Source organism: Plectropomus leopardus, chromosome 20, assembly GCF_026936395.1.
Source record: "Plectropomus leopardus strain MGB_pleo_1.0 chromosome 20, ASM2693639v1, whole genome shotgun sequence".
Lineage (NCBI taxonomy): Eukaryota > Metazoa > Chordata > Actinopteri > Perciformes > Serranidae > Plectropomus > Plectropomus leopardus.
In genome coordinates this window covers 5,630,819-5,649,405 of record NC_142195.1, presented here as the reverse complement: position 1 = coordinate 5,649,405, position 18,587 = coordinate 5,630,819, and the positions used below count along the sequence as shown (strand labels likewise).

The window sequence follows — 18,587 nt, the reverse complement described above, 5'->3', positions numbered from 1 at the left end:
AGTGTACTAGTTACATGTCACCACTGGAAAACATGACAACAGGAATATCAACAAATGAGTCATGAAACTTCAATCATATTTATTTGAATTTATTCATATTACATTATAATTAATGAATGTATTATACAAATATAATATTTCAGAAAAAACTTATAAACAACACTCTCCTTGAATGAAGCTCTGCTCCTCATATGACTAAGTTAGTAATCCTTAAATTATAATTTTAGTTTATTTACACTTGCATATTTAGTGACAGCTAGATGTAATATAATCCAGAGCAGAGAATGTCAATAAGGCACAGTATATGAGAGAGCAACGTAACGTGAGTGAGCTTTAACATGGTGTTGGAGTGTCAGAATAATAATCTGAACGGATGTTCACGATGAGCTGGAGATGATTTTCTTCAACTTCATCACCTCTTCAGTGGTGAATTGCAGCAGAGAAGCGGAGCTGGGATTTACCATGAGCACAGCTGAGGGAGCCATGTCTGGTTTCGCTCCCTGGACTGTGTCTTCATTATAAGAAGCAAAGTCTTGCTGATCTGTGCAGGGACTAGAGTCAATACTCACTTTGATGAGAGGAGCCTGGGTCTCTTTGTCAAAGGCATCCCAGCAACTTTGGCCTTGGGGGCTGTGTGACTTATTGACATCTTGCTGATTAACCGGATAGACGTCCCGGCTTGCTGCATTTTTCAGAATGCCACCTGAAGGCAAAGGCTTGTAGGTGGAGAAATGATTTTGGCTTGTATTGTGTTGATTACCGGTAATCTGGCTGGTTGGTATGGGGCTTGGCAAATTCCTTTGCGTCAGCCGCAGATCCTCAGGCACAGAGCTCCGGTGTTGGTGATTGATCTGAAATGTCAGATTGGTGGGGAGGACGTCTGTGTCGGAGCAATTTCTTTGCCCTGAATATTCATCCTGTGGAGGGAAAGTAGGTAGCTGCTTCGCTCCGTGCATCAGGGCGGAGGAGCCACACAGCCTGAGCCAGTTATGGAACACAGACAGCGGTACCTCAATTTCCATCTTGCCCCCATTCTCTCGAGGGAGGCTGGGCTGTAGGTGGCTGAGATTTAGCTCCCTTACTTCTGGACTCCTCTCCCACTCCTCTTTTGGCCGGATTGTAAAGTCTGTTTGCGGAGAGCTCGGTTTTTGTTCCACTGTGGTGCCACCTTTCTCTGCTCTGCAAGCAGAATCATACGTGGGGCTGCTTGAGGCTGTTACAGCTTTAACATCAATGTCATATGCCTCCCTGGCTTTTTCCGGGTATGTTGTGTCTACCACACCTGCCTCACCACCTTGTGTCTCACATCCATCACTTCTCACCTCCTGTGGTCGATGAGGAGTATACAGAGGTGATGGTTTGTTCAAAAACTTTGGGTTCTTGCTGGATGAAGTTGGGGTAAACGATGAGGCGGGGCTGCTGTTGGATTCTTGCCTGGATGCTTTAACGCTAAGGTTCAGAGGCTCAGTCAGTCCAGATGTGGTCTTGTACTGTTCTGCCAGGTAGCGCAACTGCTCCAGTGGCTCCTTAAGCCTGTCTGTGGGGTCAAGCTGAGATGGAGGGAGAGGGACCCAGGGTTTTGGGGCCGGCGGGGTATGTGGGGTCATCACTGAGGAGGAGATAGGGACATGCGGGGGCAGAACTGTGTGGCTTGGGTGATAGTAGTGAGGGTAGTGGAGCGGCAGAGGGAAGACACTCCCATGTCGGTCTGACTGGAGGTTGTGATGGTTCTGTTGAAAAGACAGGAGGTCAGTCAGAGGTTGCAGGAATAGTTGAACATTTTAGGGAATATCCTTATTCCCTTTTTTGTCAAGAGAGATGTGAAGATGGGAGGATTTATATCACACCCATTTCCTTAACCCTAAATATGAAGCTAAAACCAGTCTAGACAGGCAACCCCTGGAGTCATCAGGAAGTTGAACTGTCAATTTTACAATTGTACTGATCATGGATGTATATTGAAGGTTCAGCTATATTTATATATATATATATATATATATATATATATATATATATAAATATAGCTTTGAACACAAGACCCTTTCATTTCTATAAGAGTTGCTCAGTGGAAGATGTAAGTCAAAATGGTTTAACTGCCACATAAAAAATACCTAGATGATTCGGGGGTATTTGGGGATATAGCATTAAAGACTTATGGCGGCTGAGCACAGCCAAGCAGCCCAATTCTGCTGGCCAAGCGGCTCACTTCTGGTTTGGCCATCCACATACTTGAATGGGGATAAAATTATTTAATCGTTCAGCTCTTCTTTACTCTGCAAGTGTTATCAGACTGAATGGATCAAATCCTGAAAGTGAAACGAGTCATTTTGTGGGCATTGTGATGCTCAAAAAAATGATCTGCTAATTAACAGATGGTACACTATTACTGCCAGCAGCATGCTTTGAAGCCAATTTTTGTATAGTGGCCAAACAGTGGAATTTATAAATTTGATTCGATAACCCTCCATGAAGTCTAGAAGAGTAGCACGATTGAATGGTGTTGTCCTCATTAAAGTTTGTGGAACGCCTAACTACAAGTAGCCGGCATGGCCGAGGGAAGTCTCTGAAGCACCTGCTTATTGGCCATACAGTGTGGAAGCAGTGCCGATCATCCTGGTAATTTTATATGCAGTGGTTGAAGTTTTTTGGATTCATGCACCAATGAAAAACTTTCAGGGGGCCGTGCCCCCAACGCTGTATCCAGTTCACTTTATACATCCATGGATACAGTGTGTTAATGAGAGTACAGGCTATGTGTCTTCCTCTGTTTAAAGTTTTTATGCTAAACTAAGCAAATCTGATGCAGGCGTCTGCTACATATTTAGCAATTAAGCATATTTTCGAGCATGTCAAACTTTTGCTTTAATGTATTATTTAATGCACTATAAAAGAAAAACGTTTTACTTACTAGGACTGTGTAATAAATTGGGATCGTGATAAAGTTTTTGAATGCATTAGAACCAGGTTCTTTACAAAAATAATCTTTTTATTATTGTATCATATCATACCACTTATTGTGCATTTAGAACCAAAACAGCCATTTCAAGATGTAATTAGTCATTTAAAAAAAGAAAAAGGATATTAGATTATTTTATTTACTGATGTTTTGCAATTTAATTGTTTGTTTTTTATTGTGTACTTAGGTCTCCCTTGAAAATGAGATCTTGATATCAGTGGAACTTACCTGATTAAATAACATTTATTTTATTATAATAACATGAAGCTAAATTTGCAACTCTACTTTTACTTTCCTATCTTGCTTAAGTGTAAAATATTACCAACCTGGTGCAGAGGTATTGATAGCAGTTTGCGTTTTGCCGGCCTCTGGCCATCATCGAGCTCTTTGAAATAGTGGAAGTGCTTCGGCTGATTACGTGGCAACACATTGACAAGTACGCCTGTCATGTGGCACTCGTATGGCAGCAGCAGCCTGCACAAATAACACATGCATCAGATGAGTGTGTTCAGAAAACAAACCCCCCACCATCAGCCTCACACAAATTTAACTCACTTCTCGTAGTGCCTGCGGGTGCAGGTGGCTGCACTTGTGCTGCGTGGGTTTCCTCCGAGCGTGTTGTACACTTGTTTCCACAGCTGCTGAGCTGTCACCTGGAAGAGTACAGGGAATTTGACTGTTTGTGACTTCATAATTAACAAGAACATTAAAAGTAGTATTAGAGTGAGTATAGTTTTAACAATGAACAAACATGACTAAACAAAGATTCATTTTATTGTTTAAAAAAATCAAACATGCTGTTAGTAATATTCACAATATTACCACTAATATTATATGGTAAAATTAGAACAAAAAGTAATTACCTGATGGTAGCCACCCAACTTTTTGACAACCTTGAACATCACAAATAAGTCAACTGGAAAACAGGAAAAAAAATTACATAATCAAATACACTTCATTATTAGATTGTAGGGCTATTACAGTTTTTATTATCATTTAATCTGCAGATTATTTTCTTAATCAACTGCCTTATTGTTCAGTGAAATATCAGTAAATGGTGATTAAATCTAACATGATGTATTTAGATTGTTTGTTTTATCTGATAAAGTTCAACCAGAAATATTTATTTAAAGACAGCAAATTCTCACTTTCTAGAAGAAATCTGCAGAATTTGGCTGATAGATTATTAAACAGTTGCAGATTATGAATTTTTGACTAATGTTTGAAATCAGAATTACTATAATCACAGTTAGATTTACGAGTTTATATCCATATACATTACAGTAGGATGATAAATACTATATATTAACAATAAAAAAGGTTTAAATAGTAGAGGACTTTTTGGTGCATAAAGTGAAATTCATTAAAAAACAGCCTCTGCCTCAAAATGTGATAAAATATTTAATATTTCAAATTACTTTGTTTGAAGCCCAGGTTTGGGATCCTCTCTATGGGTGTATCTCTCTTCTTCATGAACAGGTAGAGATCTTTAAGGAATCGCTCCTCCGTGATCTCCTCTGCCGGCTCTTTGCTTCTCTCCTGTGTGATCTCCCTGTGCGCCATTTCCATGTGTGTCTGAGAACACGAACAGAAAACAAAAGATTATGTGTTAGCTGATGATCAGGACTAATGTATTTAAGTAATTTGAAAACAATCATAATATAAAGCAGCTCTGTGTTTACAGAAGTCTGAAATATGATGCACAGCGCCACTTGACCAAACACACCTCGAGACCTGAGATTCTGTGGCGACAATGCCTCTCTTTCTCATGGTTACATCATCTTGACTGATGATTGTCAAACAGAGACTTTTGACCATATATCAAAGTTTTATCATGTTTGTACTTGCTTCAGTAGAGTCAACCCTGTCCCTTGAGACAACATACCATTGAGATGTTTTTGAGATGAGACACAAAAACGGCATCAGTGCCCTCTTTCATTCCCTAGTTTCCACCAATTTGTAAAACTGTTATGAATTTAACTAACATGTCAATATCACACTTTAAATTTCACTTCAACTAAAAATCTATTTAGCGAGTTATTCCAGTTCTAGTTCAGAATCTTTGTTAGTTTCATTTAGTTAAGTATTTTATCACTTAGTTCCACTGATTTACTAAAACATAAATATGTTACTGTATCATATCCATTTTTAAACACGTGCCTTTTATGATGTCAATAAGATAATGTTTTTCAAAATAAAGCAAAGACTTACCTTAACCTTAACCCCTCTCTCTTTTATTTCTCTTAGGTTTTATTTTATTATTACAAAATAAGAGTTTTTAAAAAGGGCCTCTACAAGTAAATGCACGTAACCTAGAAACGGACAAGTGACATCAGCTTATGTTTTCACAACAAAGGCGACTAGAGGTGGATTGAAAATACAAAGGCAGTACATCTAGCATCATACTTTTAATTCTACCTAGCACAAAGTAACAAATAAAATAACAAAGTAGCTCTATTCTGGTTGTCATCTCAAATATTGTTCCTCACCTGTGTTTCCATTGTAAATAAGGATGGATCATATTATCTCATAGTCCTGATGATGAAGCACAAGCTGTTGCAGTGTACAGGTTCCCTCCAGTGTAGTGAAAGAGACGAGAAATCACTGCAGCCAGTTATTAATGTCGCGTCACGTCAGCCACACACCTGTCCCAGTATCTGTGTGACAGTGTGGGTAACTGACAGAGGGGGTGTTTACTCCAACGTCTTCCTGCTGAGATTGCTATCGTCGAACCAGTCGAGCCTGTTCTTGAGCAAGTTCCCAAAAACAGTGCAGCGGAATATTCCACAGAAATTGGCAGAATTGTGAGTGGAATTGTGTGCTCATCATATTTAAGTAACAGGGAGCATCGTTCAGTGGAGTTAAGCTTGAAAATGTGTGGGTTTACATCCACTCAAGGACAAATGAAAGCTCATAAAACACACAAGTTGTTATTCATCATGTCATAAAAAGGAGATTTGTACACTGAAAAAAGGATCTATTTGTTTTCACACAAAGAAGTTAGTGTCTTAGCTGCCTTAACATTTTAAGTTGACTGAATTTGAGAGGACAAGTTGAGGTAATATTAAGATGATTCAACTTGTCATGTCAAATTCAGTCAACTTAAAATTTTAAGGCAGCTGAGATACTAACTTCTTTGATTTTATACTGAAAAACACTGCAGCTGTGGATGATTTTAGTACAGATAAGTTGCATTCTAATACTGCGGTATAATGTTAAGCAATATATGTTTGCCGTGAGCCTTGACAACATATTGAGTGTGGTAATTATCAATGTGGAATCAGGAAATGTGAGATTTAGATAGCTGACTAATAAGTGGTTGGGACACATTGCATACAGGTGATGGGCCTGGTTTTAGAGCTTGATTGCGTTTCTAATTGTCAAAATTATCTTCGTTTTTTTAAATACAGTTATGACGGAGGTTCTAAGGACATCTATTGATGTATGACTGCTTTAACAATCAGTCTCATGTTTTATTGGTGCAATTAGGCAAACCCAAAATCACATGGCCATCAAGTCTCTTGTGTAACACCTATTAACCACAGAAAGTCTTGATGCAAAGTTATGACTAATATTTAATTGGAAAAACAAATTGTGTTCAGAACTCAATGGTCTGTCAATCTCATTCATACTTCTTAGAGAAGAGGAGGGGTCGGTTTATTTGAATATAGACAAAGTCGTTGCTGAGTAAACCGCCCGAAATGCACAAAAAAGTTACTCACACATAATCCTTTACTGACCCAGTTACTTAAAAAGTCGTCCAACTGGGTGGTACACTGCCATCTGTCAACACTTTCTGTAAACATTTTGATTAAAGTAAATTAAATTAAATTAGGGTGTTGCCTCAGAGAATGCAATAAAACAGGAACTATCATTACTGTTGGGTGAATTATTGTTGCGTTACCTTCTCGTAGTGTTTTTTGATTGGCCTCTGTCTATGACACTGTTCAGGTCAAGGGAGTTTTCTGGGTGTGGCGCTGCCCTTATCAAAACACACAACATTATGTAAGCACAAGTTCATTGTATTTAACTTGCAAGAATATGTATGTAAACGCCTGACATGGATACTGGAAGATGGATGAATGGGTGAAAGTTATGTAAATGCCGCTGAGCTCTGAATGACTGAGATTCTTTATTGCTAGTTGTCTCATCTGATTACAGTTAATCACTAACGGTTACATGCTTGAACAGCATAGCAAATTATTTAAGTATGGGTGAATACGAATGCATGCTTGGAAGAAAACAGTTCCTTGTGTTACCGATGTTGAGGTGAAGAGGTCATAAAACATAAATGGATTCCAACCTAAAAAAAATCTATATTTAGAGAAAAGAAGCACGCGGTGTATATACAGGGAGTGGCAGTTTCAATGTAGTCAGTGCATAGGACTGCATTAAGTTTGTTTGCATAGAGGCAGACTTAAATAAATTCAAGTAGCAGGACACATTACTGCTGATCCCACACATCAATCTGCAGCTTTTTTTCAGGTTTCAGCCCCACGGGTGGTGCAAGGGCAGCACCACAAAGAAATTACATTTCACTTACGATTTTCTGTCTTTCCTTTATTCAGCCGCTGTTTCATATAGCACTCTTATTTCATTGTACAGTTACACACAGTGCACTCCCCCAACCCCTCCTCGCCCTGTTCCCTGTCTCTGTTGATCAGATCCAAAGACTGTATATAAAGAGGGATGACACGCCCCCCACTTACAACCATTATGCTTGAGTGAAGCTGAAATATCCCATATACATCCGCTGCCAATCTGCGCTGCTGAGGTCATTCGGAGCTCCATTGAACATGAGCACATGGATTGGTTGTCGATCATGGCAGAAAAGGCCAATTTTGAAGAACTGAATAACTTATTAAAACAAAACTGATCATAAAAACAAACAATTGAACAAACATCAGCGTGATGAGAACTACCTTCAGTGACAGAAATCATTTTTGGGAACAACTTAGTTGGCATGTATTTTTGTAGTTTTTAGTTTGGGCCTATGTCCCATTGACTAACATTGAGGGGCGAGCTTTATGACCTATACTGCAGACAGACACCAGGGGGCGATCCAGACTGATAAGTTAGGGGGAACTGACATGTTGTCCATTTTTATATTCAGTCTATGATCAGACCACAAATGAGACAAGAAGTTGTCAGCTGGTTAGCCACCCCACTATCCCCTCGCCACACTCTTCTTTGCCCGTGTTGCGGCTCATATTTGGTCATTGCAAAAATCCCCAGCACTGGGTGTCACAGCAGGCTGGTGGCTGGTTACAGTGCTGGGTCTAACCTGTGTAATGGCAGCAACGTAAAGTTTGCTTGAACTGTGGTTTGCGCCAGCTGGATTTGCGTCGCTGCGACCGCTGAAAGCAGATCTGTTGCCCTCTCTTTCCAGTGATGTTGTCTTTAATGGCGAGTAGTGAGGTCGAGGACACATAGTTATTCAAAGCTCTAGCTAATGTTAGCCACATAAACTTGAACTTGAAAGCTTTGGCTCTGTTTAGCAACATATTTTCTCAGTTTCTGAAACACTTTGCTGATATTGACTTGGTCATTTATTGTCCGTAAGACTGTATTTTTTTTTTTTGTTTGTTTGTTTTGTTTTGCAGTGTCGGCAGTTGTTGCCTATGCTGGAATAGCAACTTTCTTTGCAGGATTCTTCTCCGTGGAATCAGACTCTTCCCTTAGGGAAGTGCACATGCATTTCTAAATTTGTAGAAAAGCCAATAGAAACACCCTCTCTCTGAAATGACATTGGCCAAAGTTTACAGTCATGGTCTAGACTTATCTTAAGCCTGAAAGCAGAGCCGAGAGGAAATGCAGGAGTCTGGTTTCTCTCACATTACTTGAATTACAATATGCTTAGAGTTTGTAACGGTATTTTTGACCGATAACTTCAAGATTAAACTGCTTACCTGTTATTCAGTTAGCTTCTTTATACTAAAATAGCTGCATGATAAAATACATCCATTAACGATGAACCAATCTTGTCAGGAAGAACCAGAAATTAATAAAAAAGGAAGTACCCCGACAGCCAACTAGCCAAGATTCAAAGCTAAAATATTCTCCCACATATGTTTGCTTAGATGTGAACTTGTGGTTTCTCTATTTTTCCACCTAATTTGTTGATTTCCAAGTTTTCCAAATTTGTCAGTCTGATTATTATTTTAACTTCAAAAAAAGAAGAAAAGAATCAGAGGTGTTTGTTATGAATCGCTACCTGTCCTCAGCTAGCCTCATCATACATAGCAAATCCCATAGCCACACCAATAAATAGTTAAGCTCTCAACTAAATCCAGTAAGAAAAGAAATCTCTGGTGCTGCCAGCCATTTCCTGCTCATTGTTTAGATTCACAGGGCAGACATACCACACCCTAAGCATAACATGCCAATCTAACACAAAATGACTGGCATTGTAAGCTACAGTATGTGTATTTTGCTGCTTGATTTGAGTTTCTCAAAGCCAGATATTTTTCACAAATCCACCCAGGGATAAAATGGCAATAAATATTGTCCTCTCAGAAAGGGCCCAAATGCACGCCCAGTTCACTTGGGGTATTTCTACCCACTAGTGATCACAAGTAATTGGATGCAACTTTAACTTTAAATTTAGGAATGACAGATTGAATTACGTGGAACACAACAAGTTGTGCACTGTGAAAATAAACAATTAAACGAATGAAAGATTGCTGCATGATAGCGTGTTTTAGGATCGCGATACACAGCTTTTACAAGGGACAAAAAATGTGCTGACATTTCCTCAGTGAGACACCTTATGATAAGATCTCCTTGACAAGTTAAAATTAACACTTCCTTGAATTGGCTTTGCCAGTTGAAGGCAAGTCAAGGACGCGTGCTGAGTCAAAACTGGCCTTCTACAATACAGGTGACAGAGAGGACTTTTTTATGTCTGGGGTTGTTACAAAAATTAGACAAGTAAATCCTTTAAGAACTGAAAATTGTTGCAACAAAGAACTCACACAGTGTCTTCGCTGAGTCATTAATCCCACTACATCATCACCCTGGCGGTGAAACAGTGCATATTAGTATTCACAAGGAATGAGATCCTTCAGGTTTAACTTTGTTCTGCTCAAGAATGACCAACAAGCTTAGTAACACTTCCTTTTTTTTATGAAACTTTGTTGTATAAGAATACCTCAGAGGAATATTCCACAGTTATAATATCAGAGACATTTTATCATGGATACTATGCTGTATACTCTCCTGCAGATTTGTGGAAACAAGTCACATGTATTGGCCTGGAGTCAGACTTGAGTCACAAATTTAATGATTAAATTTATGTTTTTTGTTTTTTACTATTTTCAACCTGATGATGTCAAATTATCTATATTTATCATATAGAGAAAATACATGATATTTCCACTAGGTGCACTGTCACAATCAATGTTGCTGCAAATCATTGACATATCTCAGACTGTCATCATCAAAACAAACAACAACCTACAATTCTAGTGACATCATGACAAAAACCTGGCATTTAAAGGGTTAAAATTCTTTAAGAAATTAATGGATATTTGATATTTATGATTTGGACTGATTTTGGTTAAAAGATAAATTCAGTGAAATTAGAAAATCATAATAATGTATAATATTTTTTATAGCCTGATTTTGAAAAGTACACTTTATGTGAAAACTGCTATGAGAGTGAGCATTTGACACTGCACAAAAAATAATAATGTATAAAAATCATTGTTGCTGCTGATCATTGGCATACCCAGGCTATGATAATCAAAGAAATAATAATCTACTTAGCATGTAGTATTTAAAAAACCCTCAGAAAATAGATAATATTTTTTTAAAGCTTGAGTTTGAAAAGCGCATTTTGTGTGCATGGTGATACGAGTGTGTGCAATATTAAAGCAGGCCCTATGCACATTAAAAAAAAAAACAAAACTATCAAATTCTTTTTTTAGGTACAGCCATATTTTATCATACTATATGTAGACTTTGGTAACATGGATTTACTGTTCCATATATTTCTGTGTGTTTTCTGTGTGTCTGTCCCAAAGATTAAATATAGTTGGGGCAGGGTAAAAAAAAAACATATTTCATGCATCAGACAGTTAATAAACAACATGTAGCATTTTTGCTAATTGAAATAAAAAACTGTGTTTTTTTGACGTGGTCTAAAAAATTTCAGTATTGTACTGATAGATCTGTGCATAAAGTGTGTCTGTACCAGATTTCAATACTTTTAATCACTGAGAACAAATGTAGAATTTTTCCTTCTCATACTAACTACATATAGTCTTGCTCACAAAATAAATATTCCCGACCGCCAAATAAAACATGTTTATCCATTTATGTATTTTAGGTCACAGAAAGTATAATTCGTGTCCTGCAACTATGTCACCTTCATCCGTCAAAGCAAAGCCGTAGCTGTTGCTTTAATTGATGCAGGTTGAGTTGCAGGTGTGACTAATTACCTGGAGCTGCTACATCAGTGTTAACTAATTGTACCTGTGCTTTTCCTGCAACGTTTGTCAAAAGGTCTGCAGTGAAAATGGGCCGGTTGCAGTTTTCCAGTCAAAAAAGGGTCAAAATCTAAATGTGGAACTTTGGAAACAACCTGATAGCTGTGTTAGGATCACGGACCTGGTGGATTACATTTGTAAAAACAATAGTCTCCAGTATTTTCAGAAGTTTGTGGACTATGCAGGAAAATGTAATATTTATTCCTGGCAATAACAGAAAAAAAGAAGAAGAAGACAAAAATATCAGGTGTTAAACTCTGTAGGAGTGCATGAAAAGAGATCAAACAGGCTAAATCAGATGGATTAGGTCCAGAGATCTGTTTATATAGTTGTGCATGAATCACTAAAATAAATATTTGAGTAGTGGATGAATATTTTATGAAAATTTAGTTTCAGTGGTGCTCAGTGTGACTGTGTTTTCTTTCATTGACAAGCTTTAAACTTGACCCTGAAAAACCTGCTTCGACATCTTGTGCTGCTTTCAGACGCCTCTCACAAGCTCTTTAACTCTATTAAACCTGAGCAAATTGATGTGGTTTCTTTTGAAAACATTGGGGGGGGCAAATAACCAAATTAGCAAGAAACATTCCACAAAGTGGATATTAATCTTTAGAAAGAACAGTTCAGTGTTTCTCATGTGGTTCCTCATCAAATACTTGTACTTGAGTGTATTGTAGTTGTTCCAGGAGTGCAGCAGTAGCTGTCTGCCACCCTGAAAGAAGGTCTGCCAGGTCATAAGCAGGATGCTAACTGACTGGACCAACCTTGAATCATGCAATGACAGGTCATTTACTGTGAGTCATGCTGATCATGTTATACATGCATAAAGGGCATAGGAGATTTTACTAAAAGTGTAAATCATTATATAATAGGGAATAAAACGTGACACAGTAGTTGTCTCTAATCTCACCTTAATCCACAACAAAACCTCCACCTCATGTGTTTCACTCCACTATAAAAAAAAGTTGTACATGTTTTTGACCAGATGAGTTGTTTCATGAGTTGATGCTCCAGTGGAGACATACAGTAGTGTCACTATTAAAAGCAACAGTGACAGTAGCTGCAGGTGGTTTTATCGATGCCAACGCTAAATCAACAGGCTCTTCGTTGGTAGGGTGACACTAACAACTTTTGAAATCCATCATGTGTCATCTTTTGACTGTTAGCATTCTGTTTGTGTTGCCCTTTTGAAGACAGACCAAAGTTACTGTAATCTGATTTAGTTCCATTCACATCACAAGAAAATGTAGCCCAAACCTGATTCTCTTGCTCGCATGTGACACAGAATTTTTTTTTTTTTTTCAGATTTTGGCCTGTTTAATGTATGGTTTAAAATCCCATACATATTGTATTGTATTTTGTGGTCATCATGGTATTTTCATGTGTTTTTACCATAGATTCATGTTTTTTCCACACCAAAGTTAATTGCATAGGCACAGATTGCTCACCATAGAGTGTCACAGCAGTCAGTTAGATGCAGTCATGCGACGTCTGATAGATGCAGTTCCGACAACGTCATGCGGTGTTTGTGGAGTAAAGTATGGCATTTCAGCCGTTGGCATCTTAGTTTTTGGAGACTGAAGTGACCATATTTTTTACAAAAGGCTGGCGCTGCAGAGGGGTGGATCGGACTGAGAAGTTCAAGACACTGTTAACGGAAACTTTGTCACTCAGAGTGCCTCGCCCTTAATTACGGGTAACTTAAAGCTTTAATAAAATGTAAATGACTGAATTATATAAAAATTAACCTCCTATGAACAAGAAAATCAAGTAGAGACCAAAACTTCTTTTTGCACCAGGCTGTAGACATGTTTATTTGTGCTGTAAAGTTGGGTATTTTAACATGGGGGTCTTCATGGATTGACTGGCTTCTGGAGTTGTCATTCAAAGATCAAAAGTTTTTGGCACTTCCATGTTGGCTTTGTTTTTCAGCCCCAGAGGTTGCTACTTTGTTGAAACTACAAAATATTGCCATAGCTGTATCGCTGCAGTATGCTGCCTTTGTCCCGAGCTAAACGAGCCTGACCTCTAAGCATGCCAAGCTCCAAGCCATGCCTATTGTCATGACGCAGACAGAAATATTGGTCATATCAGGCCATCCTAAAGTTAACAAGAACTGTTTCTCTGTGAAACCCTCCACATTGTGACCCCATCACTCCTGACTCCTCTCCCTGACCGTAATAATTAGTTTAGCAGTGGATATCTCTGCAGTACAATACATTGGCATCTTGGACATGACATCAAAAGTGTGACTTCTTCACGCTCTGTTCATAGGGTTAGTTCCTTTTTTTGAATGTTTTAAACTAAAATTTTGCCCAGATTTTACAAATTGCATATTTACGCCCTGTAATGTAAACATAGCCTTTGACAATAGCCACCAACAGAGAAAAGCAGGAAGGCTTAAGGGTTAAAAGTCACTGCACACCACATTGGTAAAAAGTAGAAGTTCAGCCCACTTTGAGCCACAAGCTAATTGTAGTGAATCCTGAATGTAACTATACACCAGAAGATCTATAAGTTTTTAAGTTTTAGAACAAGTTAAAACAACAGTCACATGCTCATACAAACTTTGAAACAGGTTTTGCCTGCTGGAATCATTCTTCCTGTTTCTACTAGCCTTCCCTCTGCACTTTTAGTGGAAATGAACTGTGAATGGAGAAATTCAATGTATTGTGACACATTGGTACAAACCACAATAAATAACATATATTTATTTATTTATTTTTTGCTTTATAATGTTTGTTTCTTTCACTCTCTGTCCGTCGTTGCCTCTCCCTAATTCTCGGTCCACATAAAGGAACTGTCTTCCTGATTCTCAGAGTGAAACACTTTCCTTTTTCCTCCTTTGTTGAACCTGTCAGACAAAGACAGCCGTGTTCAGTGCTCACAGTGAAAAGCAAATCTGTGATATTTTTGGTAATGATGCAAAATTATACAGAGACTTATCAATGATGCAGTTATTTCTTCATGAAAAATGGCCATTAGTAATAACTATAGTTGAAACATTTAGAATGACGTGCAACTAAAGGGCCATACACATAGACCTTTTGTATTTTGGCATTATGCTTTCAGGTTTTTTTGAAGGATTGTGTTTGCATTGTTAGTATGAATGGGTTTTAATAAATTATTTGAGGTCCCAGTTTAGATAAGATTTTAAAACAAGATATTAATAGAATGTAAAAAAGCCTTTTGGAATACTTTTTCTCCATTTGTGCTGATTTATGCCCCGTCCTGAAGCCAGTGTCAAATTATTATTCTTATTATTTTTAATGGGCATAAATTGTCTTGTTTATCAGCTCAAACATATGTAAAATATGTTTCATGTTATCTTTCATGCATCGGATTGCTGATAGTGTATTCAGATGCCTATCACATTCATCTGTGAAACTGAGATACACATACCAATGATGGGAGATTCTAGTTACAGTGAAAGGGATGAGTCACCCTGGCTCATCTGCTTTATACTGGAACTCCATGACTCACTATGGTGAAAAAACAAAGATCTTTCGCGTGAAATGTGTGACTTTGGGCCTGCTCGTTTGAGAAATTATGTTTTGTGCCGTAAATGGTGAGCACAGTCTTTTTGAACAGTAATCTAGGCTTTGTCACATGAAGAAAAAGTGAAATTTGGTAATGATGCGTCCGGGCAGCTGTATTAATGTTATTGTTCATGCAGATGTGCTTTCATTCTGTGTCAAAGTAAAAATGTAAATACTGCACTCTGCCTTTGGAAAACGCAGACTCTACAAACAAGCAAACAATCAGCTTTCTTGTCAACTTTACTAGTTTATCTAAGAGGATTCAACATTCATAGGTATTAAATATCTTTATTTTCCAGGGTGTCCATCTACTGCCAATATTCACATTGAAATGTATTCTTCTAGAATCAACAGCTGAGACATTGGTTACTGTTACTCTGCTAAGCTACTTACCTTTAGCAGGAGCTTAGCTTTTTTCCCCCTCCGTCATGAGAGGATTTAGCTCCTGCCTCTTTTAGTTATGTGCAATAACAAACTGAAATACTGAAGATGTCAGGTCAGCAAAATGAATAATTTTCAATTACACATAACAGCAAGTGGAAAATGTGTAGGTGCATTTTTAACTAGCTTCTGGTAAAGCTCTTCATGGCTTTCTCTTAGCATTTGGTTTTTTTTTTTTTTTAGCTTCAAGTTTAAGTCCATTTCTTTTGCTGTTGCATGAGCGTAAGGGAAGTAAGCTGATCTGTCTGATTATCTCCTATCAGACATAGTTGTCTGAGGCGTGGCCCCTGTATGTCTTCTTCTTTACACATAATCAGTTCCTCCATTGTGTCGTCATCTTGCTATTTAATGGTGATGACATTCACGACTCTGCATAGCTTCAATTCTGAAATGCAGATATGCGCGTGTGTGTGTGTGGGGGGGGGCTTATAGAAAAGAACATGCGACACAGTCACACTCAGGTATTTGAGAATGTTATCAGATGAAAAACCAGTGTCCCGTTAAATGTACATGAATAGCACAAAGCTGTTTGGTATGTTCTGTTGAAATTGGCACTTAGACGTTGGCTTTGTGAAGCCGTGCTGTGCAGAGAATACAACCTGTTTCAAGGGGTTTATGAAAGCAAAGATTGAGCAGCTGTTGGCTCATTTCTGTTGAAAGAAACTGGTGTCAGTACTGGTGACAAACACGTTTCATTACAAACACATAGACAAAGTCCCCAAACTGTGTGATGGTTTATGAGTAATTTATGGTGCTCACAAATGCATTTTTTCAATTTGTCAAATATTGTTGCTTGGTCAGTGGACTTTACCATCTACATATGATGTGCTACATATCCTGCTGCATCTGTCAATTTTTGCCTGTTCAGTGCATTTTGTTTTAGCCCTCTAGATGCATACAGTCTTTTTCCAAATATACTCACAAATTTGGTAACGCTTCATATTTAAGTTTATTTTCTTGTGTAACATAAGCACAGGGCTAGGTTTAGAAATGAACATCATAGTTTAGCTCAACATTCACATGAACAGCAGGGTCCCTGGGTAAAAGTCCAGGGTTTGTTGGACCTTTCTGTCTGTCTGCCCTACAGGGACTCTCCGGCTCCTTATATTACATTGTAAGCATTGATGCTTAGTAATGACGCTGCTCTGCAGTATATTATTCCGGCACGAAAGGTGCCTTTTGTGTCACTGTCTGATGCCGAAATCACCGACCCAACGGTGGCATTTGACAAGCTGGAAATGAGAACAGGCTGATTTTTCCATTCCACAAACAAATACCAACCAATTTGAACATGTGCAAAATTATTTTACAAAAAACGAACCAATCTGAATAAAATACTGTATTTTGCAAATGTATTTCCAATTCCAAATACACTGATCTAGTAAGATTTTCAATTGAAAAGTTTCTTGATCATATAAATGTTTTTCTTTTTAAAGTGACTTCTTTCAAATGAACTTGTTCAGTATTCATGTAAAATACTGTGAAATACTTGTTCAAGTTAGATTGTTTTTTTTTTTTAAATCCAAATTGCTACTTGTTCATGGAATGCAAAATGCATCTTAAGTGAATCACAAATTGTCACACATTTGTAAAATGTGTTTTTGCTTGTAGATTGGAAAACATGCATTTATCACCAGTATTGACATTAAATTCTTTCCATAGATTTCTTTACAGAACAAATGTGAAATTTCTAATAAATTTAAAAGGTAACTCATGGACTTTTTTGTCATTTTTTTTTTTAAGTATCCTGACATTGAGTGTTACGGACCAAACCATATGCATGCATGCATGCATTCACCATGAAACAAATGCAAAGTCCATTTTTGACTTTGAAAGCTGCATTGTTTCCATCAGTGTTTACTTATTGTCTTTTCTGGTGCATTGCTGCAGTTTTGTTTTGTTTTGCACATTAGCACCACCTGTAGGTCAGTGTTTTCACGGTGTGAAACCACTGCAGAAATATGATAACCACAAAAACAAATGACATCATACTTCAGTCCTGTAATGTGTCTTGTTTCGCTTAATGACTACACCTACTGCCACTCCATGCTAGAAGAATGTCACAAACTTCACCTTAATCATCTACCCTGAATGACAGAAACAGGAAACACACACAACAGATAATAAACAGGGTAATCACCTGCATTACATGCAACACATGTCTTCCTGGTACATGTAGTATTGCATTACAGGACTTTGTTGTAGCACGATGAAAATATGTGTTCTATCGCCCTCTGTGCAACATGAGACATGGACTTGACATCATATCAAATGAAGAAGACAATGTGTCTTTCTATTTATGTCTTCATGCATAGACAAGTCTGCATCCAACAGTGCAGTCCTCTGCTTGAGTCATTTCTTCCAAAGGGTTGTAATATGATTTAGTACAAGGTAAATAGCAGGTAACAGATGTTTGTTTTAATAAGACTTTATTTCAAGGCGTGTGCATATCACTCTCATAACACATCAGTTCTGAAGACTGACGAAACCATGAATTAAAGGGATAATTCACCAATTTTCAACCAGCTTTGCATGAAAACAATGAGGGTAATATGTGTAGATGAACTGTGATAAACTTTTCTACATCTAAGCAGTGCTCAGCAGAGTTTCACTGGCTTTTTGTTAAACTACAGGCTGTACTTCTGCTTTCTACTGCTGGTGACATCAACGCTCTCCCCTCCACATACTTGTGAGGACCATCCATGCTACAATATATATATAAATATCCATTTCTGACTTTTGTTGATTATTCACATAGCGATTTGTTTTGTTCACTTCCTTCATACTATTACAACCCAGCATTTCTTTTTAAAATTAATTGTAATTTTTATTTATTCTTTTTTTTATTCCTAATAATGTATTTCCATTATCATATTTTTGCTATATATGCCATTGTTATTATTATTGTTATTCTCATTATTATTATTACCATCATTATTAATAATATTGTTATTATATCATTTTATCCTAATTTTTCATTCTTTTTCTTTCATTGATTTTCCCCTTGCACACAAACACAATCACATATAAAGACATTTGACAGATCTTCCCAAATTAAATTGGCAAGATATTTGATATGGAATAATTAGATCACTATTTCCCCCCTTTTTTTTCTTTTTTGTTATTGTTTGTTGTTGTTGTTGTTGTTGTTGTTGTTGTTGT

The 18,587-nt window shown here is 37.6% G+C and overlaps 2 protein-coding genes across 3 annotated transcripts in view; one reads left to right on the top strand and one right to left on the bottom strand.

Moving 5' to 3' along the window:
• LOC121960080 (rhotekin) overlaps window positions 1-18,587 on the top strand; it is a 53,908-nt gene that overhangs the window by 26,647 nt on the left and 8,674 nt on the right. The gene's annotated exons all lie outside the window — the stretch shown is intronic.
• arid6 (AT-rich interaction domain 6) lies at window positions 56-5,632 on the bottom strand. The gene is made up of 6 exons (XM_042509453.2): window positions 5,446-5,632; window positions 4,375-4,531; window positions 3,820-3,872; window positions 3,512-3,609; window positions 3,283-3,430; window positions 56-1,730 (listed from the first exon to the last, which is right to left on the bottom strand). Exons 1-6 carry the CDS (start codon window positions 5,455-5,457, stop codon window positions 378-380), a joined length of 1,821 nt encoding a protein of 606 aa, XP_042365387.2. The 5' UTR covers window positions 5,458-5,632; the 3' UTR covers window positions 56-377.